At 40.6% G+C, this 18,208-nt stretch overlaps 1 protein-coding gene across 35 annotated transcripts in view; it reads right to left on the bottom strand.

The window, feature by feature from the left end:
- Positions 1-18,208, bottom strand: part of NRXN1 (neurexin 1) — a 709,571-nt gene that overhangs the window by 277,167 nt on the left and 414,196 nt on the right. For 2 of the 35 annotated variants that reach the window (XM_027453593.3, XM_027453595.3), the window contains exon 1: positions 3,334-4,325. The exons of 31 other annotated variants lie outside the window; for them this stretch is intronic. In XM_027453593.3, coding sequence (XP_027309394.1) covers positions 3,334-3,574 — 241 coding nt within the window. In that variant the 5' untranslated portion in view covers positions 3,575-4,325. Of the gene's footprint in view, positions 1-3,333; positions 4,326-18,208 lie in introns of those variants that run through there. 2 more of the 35 variants (XM_027453592.3, XM_027453594.3) reach the window with 1 other exon arrangement.

Below are 18,208 nucleotides of genomic sequence, written 5' to 3'. Positions count from 1 at the left end.
GAGCTACTCTACCTACTCAAAAAAAAAAAAATTTTTTTTAAAAAGTTTGCATGATAGATATAGCTATAACAAAAGCGATAGCTTTTCTCTCAGATGGAGCAAGGAGACATGAACACAAGTCACCAAATGCCCCACATGCTGCAGAGACCACTGGTAAGCACTGAGCAGCCCAGGACTTACATTTGTGAACATTATTTTCTTACTTCTCTGCAATTCTCTTTATGTTGTTGATGTCATGACCCAGAAAGTTACTTTCTTATTTCTTCCTGTGGTTAAACTCTTGATTCCTTCAGCCATGTGCCACCTGTCCAAGTTTAATGTGAGTCAGAAAGCTAAGTAAAAAAAGAAAAAAAAAATCATTCGGTCAAGCTTGAAAGATGTTTAACATGTTAAAAGACTGTGTGCTGATGAACTTTTTTTTTTTTTTTTTAAATAGTGTGAACTAATTGCTTGGTTGGAATTCTGTTTGTGTCTCTGTGAGACACAATACTGATAACTTAAACCACATGAGATCATACTACTAAGCAAAATCCAAGTAAAATTACCTGAAGAAAGCGTTAGCAGCACGATTGTGGTCTGGTTTGTTGAAAGAAGTGGCAAGAATCCAACCATGCAGGGCTTTTGGCTTTGCTTATACTATTAGCTGGAAATGGACTGGCTGAAGGAAAACTGAAAGAATAAAAAATCAAAGCAAAGCTGAGAGGATGGGGGTGGTAGGGCCAGCTGGTGCCACGGTTAGAGGAGGAAGGTGTGGATGTCTGAGGACTGTAATGACATTTATTGAATGGATGGGAAAAGTGATTTTTTCTCCTTCCTTTGACACCACTGACTCACAATATTAGAGTGCAATGCTTTCAGGGGATCGACTAATTGACCTACCCTAAAACATCTTTTCAACTTTTAACAGGTATGATGCTACAGAAAACTGCCAAAGTAACAAAAAGGCAGGTATGAGGTCACCACAAAGACTGCAGCCTTTATGTAAAGGAAAAATGGAAGAAATGCAAAATGGAAAAATTGCAAAACTGAATGGAGCTAATGCTGAAGCCCAGCCAATGCAGGATACAAGTCTGAGAGTCAAATTCTCACTCTCACCACACTTAAACCTTCAGGGACACTGCAGAACTGCCCTTTGATGCCAGGGTAAGGAATAAGCATCCACGTCACCCAGCCCTCTCAGACTGATGCTTAGAGATGTAGGGATGGGCTCCACAGGAGCTGTGTCCAACCCTGCTCAGCCAAGAAGAAAAATGTTCCTGTTAGACTTGTAGAAGCAAATGGGAGCAGCTCTTTGAAGAATTAATAATGAAATGAATTAGATGTTTTAAAACACCACCCAGTTGTAGAGCTTCTCATAAATAAAGAAAAACAAGGACTTTTAAAGTTACACTCTGAAAACACTCTGGAATACCCTTTTATGATATGTAACATTTTTCATTTTGTAAAATCAGTTACTTAACTTCTGGAGAGGCTCCTACGCTTCCCTATGAAGCCCTTAACTGTCAACTCCACCACTTCACCTTTCATTTTCTTTAGCAAGACTAATTTCCTCCAGGAGGGTTATCTTTTTGCACCACTACCCCTTGACTGGGTCCAAGGTAATGTTTTTTAAAAATAGCAAAAGGTGTGATTTTAAAATGCTTTCTAAAGAATTGGTATTTAAATGATTACATTTGCTTTTTCCCCATATTCTTTCAGCGTCCCCTAGCAAGCCTCTAAATGATATCCCCATATGTCCAGAAATTCAAAGAACAATAAGTGTATATGTATATGTACACACATACATCTCTAATTTTACCCTGTAAGCACATACAATACAGAACATGCAGCATTCTCAAGCTTGCACTGCCTGAATACACTACAGTGGAGAGTGATGGCCTAAATTTTTTTTTATTATTTTTTGCATTACACCAGACATCTAACTTCTTTCTTAATTAGCAAAATGCTTAAGAAAAGTCATTTCTGTCCACTTTGCCTTTTCTAGCAGTTTAGGATTAAGGTGTATTCAACACACACTGGAAATTTTCAGATAAACAATACAACCATATCCACTAATGTTAGCATTGCTAATCACTGAAAAAAAAAAAAAAAATCCATTACATCCTAACTATCTCGTGCCTGCAACTGGGTCATCCTGCACAGAGATGCAAAGGTTAAGCATACGATCTGGTTTTTACTTTGCAAATCTTGTAAATGACATTGCATGATCGTGCAAATGAAGCAAGGCAAGATGAGAAAATGAAGAAGAATGAAGCTGTATAATCTAATCAGAAGCCGACAAGGGTTTTTCTTTATCTTTTTTTTTTTTTTTTTTTTTTTTTTTTTTTTTTTTTTCCCTCGGAGACAAAGGGAGGGTTTGGTTTTAAATCCTTAAGGCACAGTCTGGTGTTTAGCTTTCTTTTACAGCTTTTAGTAATGCTGAACATGTTCATATCTGTTTTGCATGTATTTATGTATAGGTTCATGTAAGTATGCATATGAAAAGAAAAACTGTAACAGTGCTGTTTAAAGGGCACTGAGGCAGCTTCCTGTCACTTCAGAAACTAAGTCCCACAGTACTGTATTTCTGAAGCAAAATGCATTTACACTTCAGAAGCATTTTTATCTCTGTCCCTTTCCTGACCACTACGGTGGGCATTATTTCCCCCTTCTCAGTGATTAAGCGCTGACTTCTCTCCCGCTCCCCCGTGCAATTAGCTGACCTTTGCTTTTTAGTTCATCGACTTTCCCACCGAGGCAATGAGTCGGAAGAAGCACGATCATCCCCAGCGATGGAGCACCGCACAGGCTCGCTCCCCGCCCCTCGCTCCCCGCCGGGGTCCCTGCCCTGCCCCAGCCCTGCCCGGCGCACGGGAGCTTTGCTCGCCTCTGCGCCCCCGGACAGGGGCAGGAGGGAACGGGGGGGCGAGGGCTGGTACCTTCGGGCCCCCCCTTTCCCCGGGGGGCAGCGGCTGAAAGAGACGGAGGTGCCTGGGCTGGGCTTTCCAACCCTCTCGCTCTGCAGCCGGGGGGACACGGAGGGGTCCGAGGGGGACAAGAACGGGTGCCGGGCAGCCCCGGGGAAAGCCCCGGTGCTGGCCGCGGGCTCCTCCGGCAGCATCCTCCGGCCGCCCCCAGCCGGCTGGAGGCCAGCCGAGCCCCCCGCCGGCCCCGCACCGGGAGCAGCGGGGTACCCCTAGCTTCCCCCCTCCCCACGCCCCCGACCCAGATTGGGGGTTCCTGGCCCTCCGCATCCCTTTGCCTGAGCTCTGCGGGGCGGGCGGAGGTGCGGGGCTAGGGGGGCGCGGCGCGCAGCCCACCGTGCAGGGAAAACCGAGCGGCGCCCGAACCCACCGTGTCCGCCTCTCAAGGAAGCCGGTGACCTGTAGATAGCGATAGGCACTGAATGATGTTTGCTGCTGCCATGGAAATGGTGAATGTGGTGAGCGCCCAAACTGGAGGCGCCCCACGCCACCCCAAGGAGGCCGCTGAGAGTGAGCGGGACTATCCAGAGTAGGGCCAAGCGGCCCCCGGCGCTGCCGCTGCTGCCGCCGGCGGGGCCCGGCTCGGGGCTGCCCCTGAGGAGCCCCCCCATCCTCCGGTGCACGGCGTCCTCGGGAGGAGCAGCAGCCACAGGGAAGGAAGGCAAAGTTTGGGCAGAGGCGCGCTCGCAGCCTCGCGCACGGTGCCGGCGGCAGCTCACCGCACCAGGCGAGCCATGGCTTCCCTTTGGGCTAGCTTATGAGGATCCTTTTCTCCAGGTCTTCTTCTGGCCAAAACAATCCGAGACATAGTCAGAGGCGGAGAATCCAGGCGATTCCGAGCCTTCGCAAAGAGGTGGAAGAGAGGAAAAGCCCCGTGCTCAAACAATCGCTAGTTTCAGCTTTCCCGGGGCTGGTGCTCATTAACAATACTCCACAGTTGCAAATGCTACGAGAGTGCCAAGCATTCCCCCATCCTCAGTAATCCACAGCGTAGCCAATCATGCCACATCGCTGGCTAAGGAAGAAGCAGGGGATGCCACTCCATCAACCAGAGCTGGGAAAGCAGAGAAAAATCAAACTGCTGCTCTTCCCTCCATTCATCTCCAAACTGGTGAGCCCTCTCGGAGCAATCTCTCCCGGCGCGCACACACACTCGCACTCGCACTCACACACGCTCGCACACGCCGCCAGACAATAACGGGGCTGCTCCGGCAATCTCAATGGTCTGCCTATTGACAGTAATACCCGAGGATGTTTTCAGAGAGAATAGTGCACCCTTATGAAAGAAGCTGGGAAAAAAAAAATAACCATGCTTGCGAAGAGCAGGGCTATGCAAATCTGCAGTCTCCAAACAGCAAATCACCGAAGCTCGGATGCAATGCAGAGGACGAGCCTATGTTAAAGAGGGAGGCTGAGTTCAGCTCCCACACAATCGCACTGCCTCCCTGCCTTTCGGGAGCCGCACAGTGCCAGAACATGGCTCGGGCGGTGCGGCGGACACACGCACGCCCCTCTCCCCAGCCCGCCACCCAGCCGCGCCGCGGAATTAGCAGCACGGCGGGCGCCTTTCCCCTCGTTGGGTAGTTCAGATGTGCCAGTGTCTCGAAAAGCCACTTTCGCCTTAAAAAAAAAAGAACGATTTTGGGTCTTTTAATTGGCCTAAACTTCTCCCATCAGATGTTTCCCCTGTCGATTCGAGCATCGGCTTTGATTATCCGGTAATTACACACATGGCGCCTAACAAAGAGTTACGCTTTTTTTTTTTTTTTTTTTTTTTTTCCTTCCCTGGCTTACTTGCTCGTCTGCCACCGCAGACGCGGCCACCAACCGGGCTGAAAACGTTTCTGGGCCGCCCCCCCCCGGCTGCAGGGCGGCACCAGCAGCATCTCCCCTGAGCTGCGGGGCCCCGCAGCCGCAGCCCCGCACCGCACCCTCCTGCCCCGAAACCAGGGGGAAGGGGCGTCTCGACCCCCGCAGCCTAGGGGGTAAGACTACACGGTGCAAAGCCAAGCCCCGCATTGAAGGAGAAGGCATTGCTCTCCTCCCCGGGTCGTGTGTCCCGCGCCCCCCGAGCCGGCGGGAGAGAGGCGCAGCCCCTGCAGTACCGCACCTGGGCACAGCACGGGGTGAGAGCCCCACGCTGCCGGCTCTCCTCTCCCCGCCCTCCGCCGGTTCCAGCCTCCCGTAGATCTTGTGCCATGCCTTCAGCAGCATGAGATCATGGGCGCGGGGTGCGGATGCGTGAAAGGGAGAGGGCGAGCGGTGGGTGTGCAAAAGCCTTTTTATACATTTCGCGTTCGTTTAGAACAAAACCTGCTGCAGTTTGCCGGGGGACTTTCTAATTCACACGGGGATGATCGGAAGTCACAATCCTTACTCAACTGCGTAGGCTTAGGGAAGAACGAGAAAGGAATTTCGCCCCGGCTCTGCTCGGCCCAGGATGTATTGCATCCCCGGAGAGGAGAGAGGAGACGCCCTTAACCATACGTCCTCCACACCACTGCAAAAGCAGCCCCAAAACCCGGGACTGGAGGCTAAGAAACGGCCCCTCCTGCCCTGCCCGCCCCGAGGGCTTTGCACTTTTACAGCCAAGTTTTGCAAAGATGCTAAGATGAAGTGCAAAAGATCTTAACGCAAGATGAAAGCACTCAAGCACGGAGGGGAAACCGCACGAGTGAGCAGCGGGGCTATAGCTGGGCCTTTACCCGACAGGTCACTGCTAACACAGCGCCAGCCTCCAGGAAAGGGTCCGGTGGGACATGGGCTATCCCCATCCCAGAGCCGGACTGTAAAATAAAAGGGCAACTGGTAAGAAACTCGGTGACTTTTCCTACCTGTCTTAAGAAGCAAAACAAATAACTCCACATTTCTAAACTTTCAGTTTGCAGCTGCCGTGTGCTGTCATCTCGTAATAAATAAATAAATAAACCAACCAAATAATAAAAAAAAAGTTTGTGGTTAAAAAAAAAGAAGTCAACAACATCAACAAACACAAATTCCCTACATCTCAGAGTTAAGATAAGAAGAAAAAAGAGAAATCTTGAAGAAACATCAGCCCGGACTTGCCAGGTGTTCTAAAATTAAAGCCTCTGATGTCTATTTCTTGTTCATGTGAGTAATATATGCTAGCAATCTTATCCATAAATACCACTACTTTTTCTATCAATGTCTCAAAAAAAAAAAAAAAAAAAAAAAAACGAACTGAAAAACCTCATTCAATCACTGAAACCATTTTTTTTTTCAGTAAACTGTTCACATGCTGTTGCAGATTTAGAAACAGAGTAGTTACTTGATTGTACTTAATGATAGTAAAAATCCTCCAGATGAGTAATTTAAAACTGGTATCAGTTCTCTGAAATAGGAAGCTGGTATTGCCAAACATGTAATGATACAGTTGGCACAATTACTTCCAGTTGGCAAGTCCTCTCTAGACCATCTTCTGCTTGGCTCTTTTAAGGTCTCCATCAAGAGCTCTATTATGCTACTGCTTGGTGGGAGTCTCCCTGGTGACATCCAGGAAAGTATGGCTGGACCTCAGTTGCAGGGATCCTGTTAGTTATAACCTTGCAACAAAATCTTTCCATAAATCTCTCCCAGCCTGAGTATAGTTTGTTCAACTAAAATATGCTTTGGTGTGGATACTGTAGGACTTTGTGTTCTCTCCATGTTGTTGCATATGTTTGTAGCCTGAGTGCCTTAATCTAAATTCTTACTTCATCTGCCGTGTTCTTTGTCACAGGGGCCTGTCTAAAGTACTTAAATACCAAGCACAGATGAATAAAATGTTTAGGTACTTCAAAAGTACTTATTTTTTATTTTAATATTTAATTAAAGAGAAAAAAGGTGTTAAGTGCTCACATTATTAAATATGCACTATTTATGCAGTGCATACACATAACAGCTACTAAAGTTTCCAGTTCAAATCTGTGTTTGGAGACTACTTGGAGAAGGCTTTTTTCATCAAATAGATTATAATGGGTCATTTTTAGATGTTACATTATGATGTTAAACACTACATAGGGACTGCTAAATCGATGGATTATTTTTCTGCTGCATATTCAAACTAAGAGTTGAGGACACAAAGGCCAATCTCCATAAAGCTACTTAGGCATTTTCCTTAAGTACTTTCTACAAATGTGAACAGGGAGACACATGACTAAGTAGGCATCCTTTGCTGGATCTGGCAATGTGCTCAGCACCCTGTAAGTACTAATTTTAATGTACACTATAATTTTAATGACATTTGACATTTTCATGGCTCTGCACTCTGAACCACAGAAGGAAATGAGGGGACTATGCAAGTCTAAGGGAAGAAAAAGGTTATCTAATGCAGTGCATGGGTGAGAAATGGGGAGAAGTAGTTTGTGGAAAATATCACAAGATTGAAAATGGAAAGGACAACAGAAACAGAAAAAAGGAAGGTGTAGAAGCAAGCATACATGAAAGTAAATGAGAGGTAGATGAGAGCAGAAAGGCAAAAGAAGGAAAAACAAGGAAATAAAATTACTTCTTGTTCATTTTTTTTTTTGTGTGTGTGATAACAACAAGCACTTCTTTCTAATTTGAAGCAAATCTTGGTAGTTAGATACTTCTAGTCTTTTCATGTTTTATTTAAAAGTCTTAATTGATAGTCTTAGCACTCAGAGTTAAACTTTTTAATGAAAAGTAAAAGTTTAAAGCATCTGCAAGTAAACATTATGAAAGCCAATGGTAAGAACTGTTTCTCATTTATTTTTTATTTTTATTTTTATTTATTTTTTTACCTCCTGCTGACATAGAAGTGAATATGAATCTTTCCTGGCTGAGGACTAGCTGAAATTGAAATAATCTGGTTGTAATCCCCAGGGACACAAAATCATGCAGACCAACACAATCAACACTGTTCTATCAATTTATGAAGGCCTCTCTCAAAGAAATAAGAGGATGTACAGAAAAGCAATAAACACAGAATTTGTGTAAACAAATAAATACCCTATTAGAGACATAGCAAATAAACTGTGAAAATAATCTACAGGATTCACAAGGTAGTTTTCAGTATTCTGAAAATATGCCCAACACTTGGCTCACTGAAGCTAACTTTATGATTTTGTTGTTGGTGGTGGTGGTTTTGTTGTGTGTGTTCATTTTTAACCCTATTTAATACTTATCCTGTGCAGGTCCCATAGATAGTACATAAGACTTTTAATTGAGTTATCTCCACCAAGTGATCTATGAATACCAATAGTTTCCTAGGTGTATAAGTAAGACTCTCCTTAACTGTAAAAACACATCTTTTCCTTGCTTTTTCTGCTGAGCTACACCATTATCCTATAAATGCCCAATGTTCCTAAAGAATACTTATACAAATAAAAAGATTGCTTCCAAGAGTATAATTTACATTATTTCATTGAATATAATCAGGTACTTCTTGCCAGTACAACTTTATCTGCCTACACCCTGATTCTTGTCAATATAGCTATATCAGTGAAGATAACCATCTTGGTGACACAAGCAAAGCTTCCGGGCAGATCATGCCTTAGGCTAGCAGAAGTTGTCAGTTAAATTCAGGGCTCCTTAGGTTAAGTGCCTTCTTATGCAACCAGACTTCTCTGCTCATCTCTGTTTGCCAGAGATGAAATGCTACACTTTGTGTTGCAACAGCCACACTAAAACTCCTGAAGCTCAAATACTGTGCAGCAAACTCAGGTAGAAAAAAGCTCTACAAATATGTGTCTGTATTACAGAGAATGCTGTTCAATGAACACTTTAACGCATTTGCTATGTTTTTCTATTGTAGCTTTTCTCCACTGTTGTGTATGGAATCTCATTTCATTTGAAAACCTGTGGAAATCTTTTGATTGCAATTAAGCAGGACAGAACTTATGTTTATCTGACAGACAATGGCTTAGAGAAGAAAATGTTCAAGCTGTTAGGTTTAACCTATAAGTACTTACTGCTATAAACTCTGATGACTTTCAGGACCCACCCTCCCCCTTCCAAGAGTACATGTCCGATTTTTCCATTGAATGTGTTATTTTTTTTTTCTTATTTAAACAGAATAGTGTCTCTTCCAAAAACTAATGAGCTGCAAGATTAGGCCTGTTTAGGGAATTTATACCTGTGATCAGGGAATAAGAACCATAGCTAGTTTGTGTCTTAACCCTCCATAATTTAGAGAGAGGACAGAAACTCTTTACTTTATAAAGGAAGCCAATACAGCATATCACACAAATTTCTAAGGGTCTTGGAAGATAACAAATATGATTCTAGGAGACATGCAATGAGTATTTTTGTAGTCGTAAAATACGTAGAAATTTCAGTATTCGGTGATTATTTTTCTATATATTTTTTTCTTTTGTATAGATTAATTATATCATATGAAAAAAGGAGTTTACAGTGGCTCCTTTCTCTGTAGTACAGGTATACTCTATGTTATCTATTGCAAAAAATAAATAAATCAACAGCTAACAAGTCTTTCTGTCCATCCAAATAAGCTTAAATCTTCACCTGAAATGTTTCTTGACCCCACATGTGTAAAGACAACAGTAATCTCTTTCTTTCTATTCCTTGCTATCAAAAGCAATGTATTTTTATTTTTTTTTCCATTTTTACTGAAACTATGCACACAAGCCAGATCCCTTCAATTTAGAATAGAAGGGACTGGTTGGAGAACATTTTCCAGCAAAGAACTTTGGCTCTGAAAGCAAACCCACTCTTGGTCTGAAATAGCCCTAGTTGGTTTATCAGTCTTCAGAGTACTTTGCCTAGTCCAGCCACTGGTGGCTAGCATTAGCCCTGGTTTGACCCGACTTGAGGAGGATGGCTCATACTAAACTGGGAGATGTCTTTTGCTGGCTGCCAGTGCTACCATTTTCCCTTCCCTCTTTAAATTTTTCTGAAGGGTGCTAACACCTTGGCTAGGTCCACCTTTTCATTTCAATATAAAGCCCCAGGAATTAAGGCCAAATCCACACGTATATACATGGAGGTATTTAAGAGATTTGTTGTCCTGTATAAAGCAGGGCAGGATGTACTCATGTTCTCTCTGGACTACCACATGAGCAGCTAGTTCTATGGGCAATTAGATGGCTGCCAAACCTGCATAAGTCTCTTTGATTTTCACCAGTGTTGCCACAGGAATTGGCACTACATCACTGCAGGAGAATGAGATCCCTGACTACAGCTTAAATGCTTCTAATTTCAACTCTTCAGCAAATGCTTCAGCTAGGGACAAAATACAAACAAACAAAGAACAACAACAATAGACACTAAAATAGGTTGAAAATTAGTCATCTTGAAGTTTGATGGGATCAGTGACAGATACCAATAACAGAATCCAGAGTTGCATTCTTCTGTGTTCAGTACAAGCATGCAAAGTGTAAGCAAAACCTATTTGTTTAAAAAGATCAACAGAAATAGGAAAAGTCTGTGTATTGGCTTGTTCTGTAGCTCCTGTTATTATCATACATCTATGATATTAAATGCCATGTCGTGACAAAGCTAAAACTTAACTGAAAGTGCAATGGCTTTAAGATGGGAAATTGGGTTTAAAGAGCTTGCAAGGCAGAGCTGATGGTCTTTTCTGAGGTGGGAAGCCCACAGGTAATAGTAGGAACTCTAAATGATGCCTGTCAAGTGCCTAAAGTTAAGAATAGTCAGGAGATGTAGGCCTATTACAGCAAGTCCAGAGACAGGCTTGCTGACCAAAGGGCTAGAACACTCGTTCAGTGAAGAGAAGCTGAGAGAGTTGGGGTTGTTCAGCCTGGAGAAGAAATGGAAGGCTCTGGGGAAAACCTTACAGCAGCCTTCCAATTCTTAAAGGGGGCCTGAAGGAAAGATGAGAAGGGACTCTTTATCAGGACACGTAGTGATAGAACAAGGGGTAATGGCTTTAAAATAAATAAGGCAGATATAGATTGGATATTATGAAGAAAATCCTTACTATGAGGGTGATTTGATACTGGAACAGGTTGCCCAGAGAAGTTGTGGATGCTCCTTCTTTGCAAGTGTTCAAGGCCAAGTTGGATGTGACCTTGAGCTACCCGATCTAGTGGGTCATGTCCCTGCCCATGGTGTTGGGCTTTGGAACTAGATGATCTTTTAAGTTCCGTTGCAACTCAAGCCGTTCTACAATTCTATTAATACATTGTTAAGCAGATTTTCCTGACACGATTTCTAAGGTGTCCCCCGTCACAGTTCATGATCATTTCCCCCCATTGTTTCAAGCCTTGGAGAAGAAGAGGCCATACAGTGGAGTTCCACCTCCTGCCTTCCCGCAATGCATTAGCCCTGTAACAGTTTTGTCAAAGAATGGGGCAGCAAGCAAGGCAGCTTGCTGCCATTCTGTCTGCTCCTGAACACATTGTTTCTGACCCCTGACAGCAGTAGTACTACAGGTTAGATGTAGAAATGACCAAATTTAAAATCAGAGTTGTTAGAAGACAGCATTAACTTCTGGCATTCATAACTTCAAAATGCCCAAATGCTTATTTAGCTTTTTTTATAAAAAAAAAAAGCATTAAAAAAAAAAAGTGTAACCACTGTGCAGAAACCATGTTCAGAAAACATATTTGTATTGCCAAACAAATGTCTATAGCTGAATTATGAGCCTCTGAACACACAGGTTTCAAATGGAAATGCTGACATAATCTTAAATGTAGTGGCACAAATACTGTCACTACAATAATCCTTGTAATCTAATATATTAGCCCTGGGGGGATGGAAAATTCAATTGCTGGTCTTAGACAGCCTTTCTGAGGCTCAATTCAAATTGTATAATTATTCTACATCTTTCAAGTTCTTCAAAATACATTCCAAAAGCAGTATTGTACATTCCAAAATATTTATTCTTCAGAGATTGATTTGACTTTTTTTTTGTACTTTAAAGTGAGATATATGACCTCAGAGGCATGTGAAAAATCATTAATCAAGTTTATAACGTGTAACACTCTTTTGTGTGTGAAAGACTTACTTTTTTCCAGAATTCCTCAGTTATGTTGCCAAGATGATTCCCTTAGAGAGCCATGTGTTTATCTTGACAGGTGTCAGTGAGATCTGTGGAGTCTCAGTGGAATTGTTACTGGTTGCTTTGAGGTACAGTAGAAAACATTAAGGCTGCAAACTAATGAACTTGCCTTATTACATTCTAAATAAAATAAACCACAGACTAACCTGGATTAATCTACTAATGCCTTTCTAATGAAGCTTTTATTGGGCATATGGTGTGGTCTTGCTATTTTCCTCATATAGCTAGCACAAGCAAAACCTCAGAATAAAACCTAGATGTTTCTTTTCTGTTACACACCAGTATCAAAAACTCACTATGATAATTATTTTCAGATTGCTATTTTGCTAGCATAACCTTTGATTAACTTACAAGACTAATTGGTTAAAAAAAATAAAAAGCAATCAGAACATTAAAAGGAAACAGGAGTCACCGCTGGTAGGAGAAGAGAAAAATATAACTTCTGCTGTTGCTAGGGGAAAAATATAAACCACAACTGCTGACTTTTAATTACTTTAGAAAGCACTCTGTGACCTGTCCTGACAATCCCACAGAATCACTAACTAAATATTGTAACTTCTGAAGTTAAATAATCATTGTGTAATTACAGCCTGCTAGCATTTTCCAGCCCTGAGCTGTAACTTACTATAATTTTGTAATGCATATGAAAAACAATTAAAACATTAAAACAATGGGTGCTTTTCAAAAAAAAAAAAAAAAAAAGTTCTAAGCAAGGTGAAACAAGATAGCATCTTTTCCAGCCAGCTATGCATTTTGCTTTTAATTGTTACTTGCTTTATCTCTGTATATGAAAAGATCAGAACACAAGAAAAGACACTCTTTAGTAACATTCTTCTGGGAAAACACTGCTGAATTTAGGTATAAGCTTATACCAGCAATTCAAAGAATAGAAACATCACATATGACTTCAGCTTTGATATACTATTTCAAATACTGAATTTCATTTTTCTCAGTTTCCCACATAAATTTTTGCTTTGCTTCTGTACTTGCAAGATGTCCATTAAAAAAAAAAAAAAAAAAAAAAAAAAAAAGCCAAGCTTCCCTCTTCCCTTATTTACTTCAACAACAAATTAGCAGCCAAGTTTTCATAGAGGATAAGAAAATAGATACAGTGAAAACCGAGTGAGAACACAGTTTTTCTTTCCTTTAACACTAGCAGCCAGAAACAGTATGAAAGCAATGGATCATGAAGAAAAGCAATTTCCTACTTCAGGGATTAAGCAATACCCTCTTTTGTAATGTTAAATGAAAGTTCTAGTTATTTTTTCAAGTAATACTGTTGTGTTTTTTTTTTTTACCCCCAGTTTAAATAAATAGTCACTAGAGAAGCTCCAACAGTCCCAAACACATCGCTTTCTTGTCAATCAATAACACAGATAAAACCCTTTATGTTGCACTTCTTTGAGCAAGCCTATTGATAGAGCAAGAAAAATTAAGCTACTACACAAGCTAAAGATAATTAATGTAACGAGCAAGAATATCTGGTGATACACGTTCTGTTCTTTTCCTAAGGACAATTATAGGTGATTATAATACAGAAAATATACAGAATATTGTTGAAGCATTCAAATAAAGACAGCTACTCACATTTTACTCTCATGGTATGTTTCTTATCCTGTGATACTGTAAAATTAGCTAGTTCTGTGGCTAGCTTATCAGGTGATGTACTACACCCTTGTCTGTACCATTATCCTACACTTCCCTTTGATAATATGGATAAGATGGAACTTCTACATCTGCCTCTGCCACAGCTTTTCAGTGCAACCTCAGGCAAATCAGTACAAACCATTAGTCACTTAATAGCTAATTGACGAGCCAAGTCAATGTTATCAGTCATAAGGATAAAGATTATTTGCATGAGTAGGGCTTGGCAGAATTATACGCTTAATACCAAAGCTGAAAGGTTTCAACTGCTTTCATCTTCAAGCGCTATTAAACAGTGCATTGCAGGATTAAGCCTTCTGCATGTATGAGTTTGGAACTGTAAAGCTCTAATGAATGTTCAGTGTGGGATTACAGCCAATACTGTGTTTAAAGCACTTAGAGATTGCTTCATAATAAATACCAATGTTTGGAATAATTATGGATGCGTGGGCCTTTCTCAGTTTTTATACATAGATAAATAGGAATCCTGTAAATATCTGATCAACTTTGCTTAAGAGGACAACTTGCATGGGAAAGGATTATCACTGTAAAGCAGGTTTGTAGGACCAAACTTGTTCCTGTTAACATACGTGCAAATAATAGCAGCACCTATGAAGAGATCTGAAACAGGAAATCATTTAACTTGTACCTGTTGTTCTGTTTGTTTTTGTTTTTTGTTAAATTACAAACATTAAACATTTTCTTAGCTAAGGCAAGGCACCTACTAAATAATTAAAATGAAGAGTCACAACAAACTTATCTTTCAAAGACAGGTCGTAACAGGAAAGAAAATGCTAGACTTCTCAGCTGCAATTTTATGGTTCTATCAAAACTTGTCTAATTTCACCTATATATTTTAGTACATAATAAACGGTGCAATCAGAGAAAAAATACATGATGCGTACATATTTTTAAGACTGCTACCTTTCTAAGCGTTTAACATCTTTGTATCTATTTTTGTTTATTAGAAGCAAAATGAGACAAATGGGGCCTTTACAAAGAATAAAAAGGAGTGAAACACGTTATCTGAATTTTCGCACCTGTTAAAACTGTCATAAATTTCAATATAAAATATGGGTGCATTGCTGGCCATCTTTGGTTACACAGTTCAGCTTTACTGCCCAGAAAAGCTTAGGGGCATAATACATACTGGTTTTTCATTAGGAAGTTTTCAAAAACCACCACATTGAACCACTAGCCTATAATAGCTCTTTCAGATTTAACAGGATTTCAGTTCCTGGAGCTGTTTTTCCTTTCATGCACACAAAGTACTACCAGTAATTTTAATCAGAATTATGCCATGCACTGGTGGAAGACAATCACATAATATGAATTATGTGGTTTTTTTGTTTGTTTGTTTTTGTGTGTGTGTGTGTGTGTGTGTGTGTGTGTTTTTTTTTCTCCCATATCCCTGCCTCTTGCAGATTTTTATCTCTTGCAGATTTTTATTTTTTTTTTAGCTGAGTTCATGCTGCATATACTACTGATTTGTGTCTGCTTTGTTTAAAAAAGCTTAGTAATATAGTCCTTCTCATCCAGATATATCAAAATGCTTAGCAAAGCAATGAAACCAGTGCAGCCAAGAAAAAAACTTGTGGTGAAACTCTTTTTCAACTAGTAATATGAAAAGGTTTCAAACTATTTGTACTGAAAAATAAAGGAAACACATTATAAAAATTAAAGCACATTTTAAAGAGATTTTATTTTGAAAATAATGTTCCGTTTCAACATTTCTGAGGTTTTGGTTTAAAAAAATTTAGATGCCTTTTCTTCATCACTTTTTTTTTTGTCTGTGATTGAAAAAATATTCTCCTAATTATTTTATCTAAACTCAAAACTAGTTAATTCCTATAGCTCAAATCAGTTCACTTTACTCAATAAATCTCCTATTCTGAGTAATGCTCTGAAAACCTCATTTTCACTCAATTCCTACTCAAGGAGCACAAAAGTACTGAAGAAAGATTAAACATTTAGATATAAGCTCACAGTGCTTGCTATTAAGCACCTCAGTTTCCATTTACCATATTTAAACTTAAAATTCTTCTGATAAAGCTCAGTGTGAAATGGGGCCACACCATCTGTATCAGTTCAGGTGGTAAGACAAACCCTCAGTATCAAGCACCTAAAGGGAATATGCTGTTCATTGGGTACATAACGGGGCCTGTGCTCCACATTTTGTTGCATATAAGGGTGATGTAACTTGCCTGGGATTCTACAGCCTAACACAGAGGTTGACAGTAGTATCCCTGCTCCTTACCTTCCTATTGAAAGATTTGCACTTGTATTATTTGAGACAATGAGCAACCCTCATTTGGCTAAAAGTGAACTTTGACACTAGAAGTGCAATCACAGAAGAGGTTTTGAATTGCAATATATATGACAGTACTGCTCATGGCACTGTATGCTTTCAAGCTCTGATATATATGCTGTGGAAGAAGCCACAAAGTGAGAGTCAAAAGGCAGTTTGTTCGATGGTTTCAGCCAACACCCCATTGATCAGAATGGAATTAACAGAATTAATGGAATTAATGTCCAGGATAAGGACCTGGATAGTACCTTAGTGCTAAAATGTTCCAGCAAAATCAATGCTAACTATAAATTATTAGAAACTTCATTATTATTATTCTTACCTACTTCACACTAAAGATCAATTTATCATTAATGCAAAAAGAGATTTAGAGCAATATTTATGCCATCAAAAATAATATCCATTAGCTATGTACTACACCCCCAAGTGCATTTGCTTCTTGTGGAGCTCTTCCAGAAAACTGGACCTATATACAGTATAATATGATTATATTTAGCTTCTAAGGAGATATTAAACAGGTGGAAACAGCTTACAACCTTAGAAACATCTAAAACAACTCCACTCAAGGTGGGTTTCAACTGTATATTACAACTGTATGAAAAAGTTTTTTGGTATGTAAAAAATGATAGTTTGCTTTTTTTTTGTTCATTTGTGTGTGTGTACGTGTGTAATGTGTAAGCAATAGAATCATAGAATATCCTGAGTTGAAAGGAATCCACAAGGATCATCCAGTCCAACTCCAGGCACCACACAGGCCTACCCAGAAATTCAGACCATATAACTAAGAGCACAATCCAAACTTTTCTTAAACTCTGACAGGCTTAGTGCCATGACTACGTCCCTAGTGTGCGACCCCTCTCTCAGTGAAGAACCTCTTCCTGATGCTTGACACCATTCCCTCTGGTCCTATCACTGGTCACCAGAAAGAAGAGATCGGCACCTGCCCCTCCACTCCCTCTTCTTAGGAAGCTGTAGACCGCAATGAGGTCACCCCTCAGCCTCCTCTTTTCCAGGCTGAACAAACCAAGTGACCTCAGCTGCTCCTCATACATCTTCCCCTCTAGGCCATTCACTGACTTTGTAGCCCTTCTAGGCCCTTCACCATCTTTGTAGCCCTAAACAGTAAAGCTCAATACGGTAGCCCACTATGATAAAGGCTTCCTTACACTTCAGAAGATCAGAAATAAGCAGTCACAAAATCATTTTTTTCAGAAGGAAAATTTTAGTTACACTTTTGAGGAAGTTTGCTTCTTCCTTTCTGTACTGCTATGGTTTGCAAAAAAGCTGAATGTAAAAACGACTAACAGCAGGGAATTCTGTGCTGCTATTCAGTACAGACCCACATGGTAAACAATACCTAGGTTTTTTGCTACTTTATTTAGAATCTCTAATTTAATCTTTTCATAGGGAAAGGAAAAACTGCTGCACCACAAAGGTTTTTGGCCACAGCACTGAGAACAGCAGATATTACAGCAGTCTTTAGCTGTTAGCAATGTTAGCAATGTTAGCAATGTTAGCAATGTTAACTATGTAAGCCTCATTAGGAATTTTTTTGACCTAGGTAACTAAAAGCATAAGGATTCAGAAAAATGAGAACATTAACACAAACCTGGACATTAACCTGCAACGCATGGTTTCTGTCTTGATAAAAAGTACCAAACTTCCAGTGGCTGGTAAATAGGATGAGAAAAGTGCTCTTAGATCAGTAAATGTTGATCATTACTATCTGGTTGTGGTGAACAGCAGATGTATTCTTCTTCAAGAATGAAGAATCTTCTTCAAAATGAAGATTTTTTTCCATGTATTTTCAGTCAAAAAATCTTCAATAAATATTGATCGTGTTTATCTAATAGCTATGTGGGAGGGTAAAATAATCAGTGCTTGTTTTTAGTTGTCTGGTTTTACTGAGAGCCTTCAAGCTTGAACGTGGCTCAGGGTGACACTTGGAGCTGGCATCTGCTCACAGTGTATCAGAATGTGCAAACACAAGCATAGCCTGCAAAAATATGAAATAATTCTTCCCCTCAGCTCAACATTAATAAAACCTCAGCAGGAGTACCAGGTACAATTTTGTATACCACACTCCAGGAAGACATGAGCCAATTGAGAGAACAGTGAGGAGAGCAACATGACCAGAGTCTAGAGAACATGAGCTGTGCTGAAGTTTGAAAGAATTGGGCTAGAGAGGAGACAGCTTAGAGGGAACATGATAATAACCTTCTAATACATAAAAGGCAATTTCAAAAGAATAAGGAAATAACCTGTTCTCAATAACAATGATGGATAGGG

Source organism: Anas platyrhynchos, chromosome 3 (genome assembly GCF_047663525.1).
Source record: "Anas platyrhynchos isolate ZD024472 breed Pekin duck chromosome 3, IASCAAS_PekinDuck_T2T, whole genome shotgun sequence".
Lineage (NCBI taxonomy): Eukaryota > Metazoa > Chordata > Aves > Anseriformes > Anatidae > Anas > Anas platyrhynchos.
The sequence above is the reverse complement of the archived record's forward strand: the minus strand, read 5'-3'. Positions and strand labels throughout refer to the sequence as shown.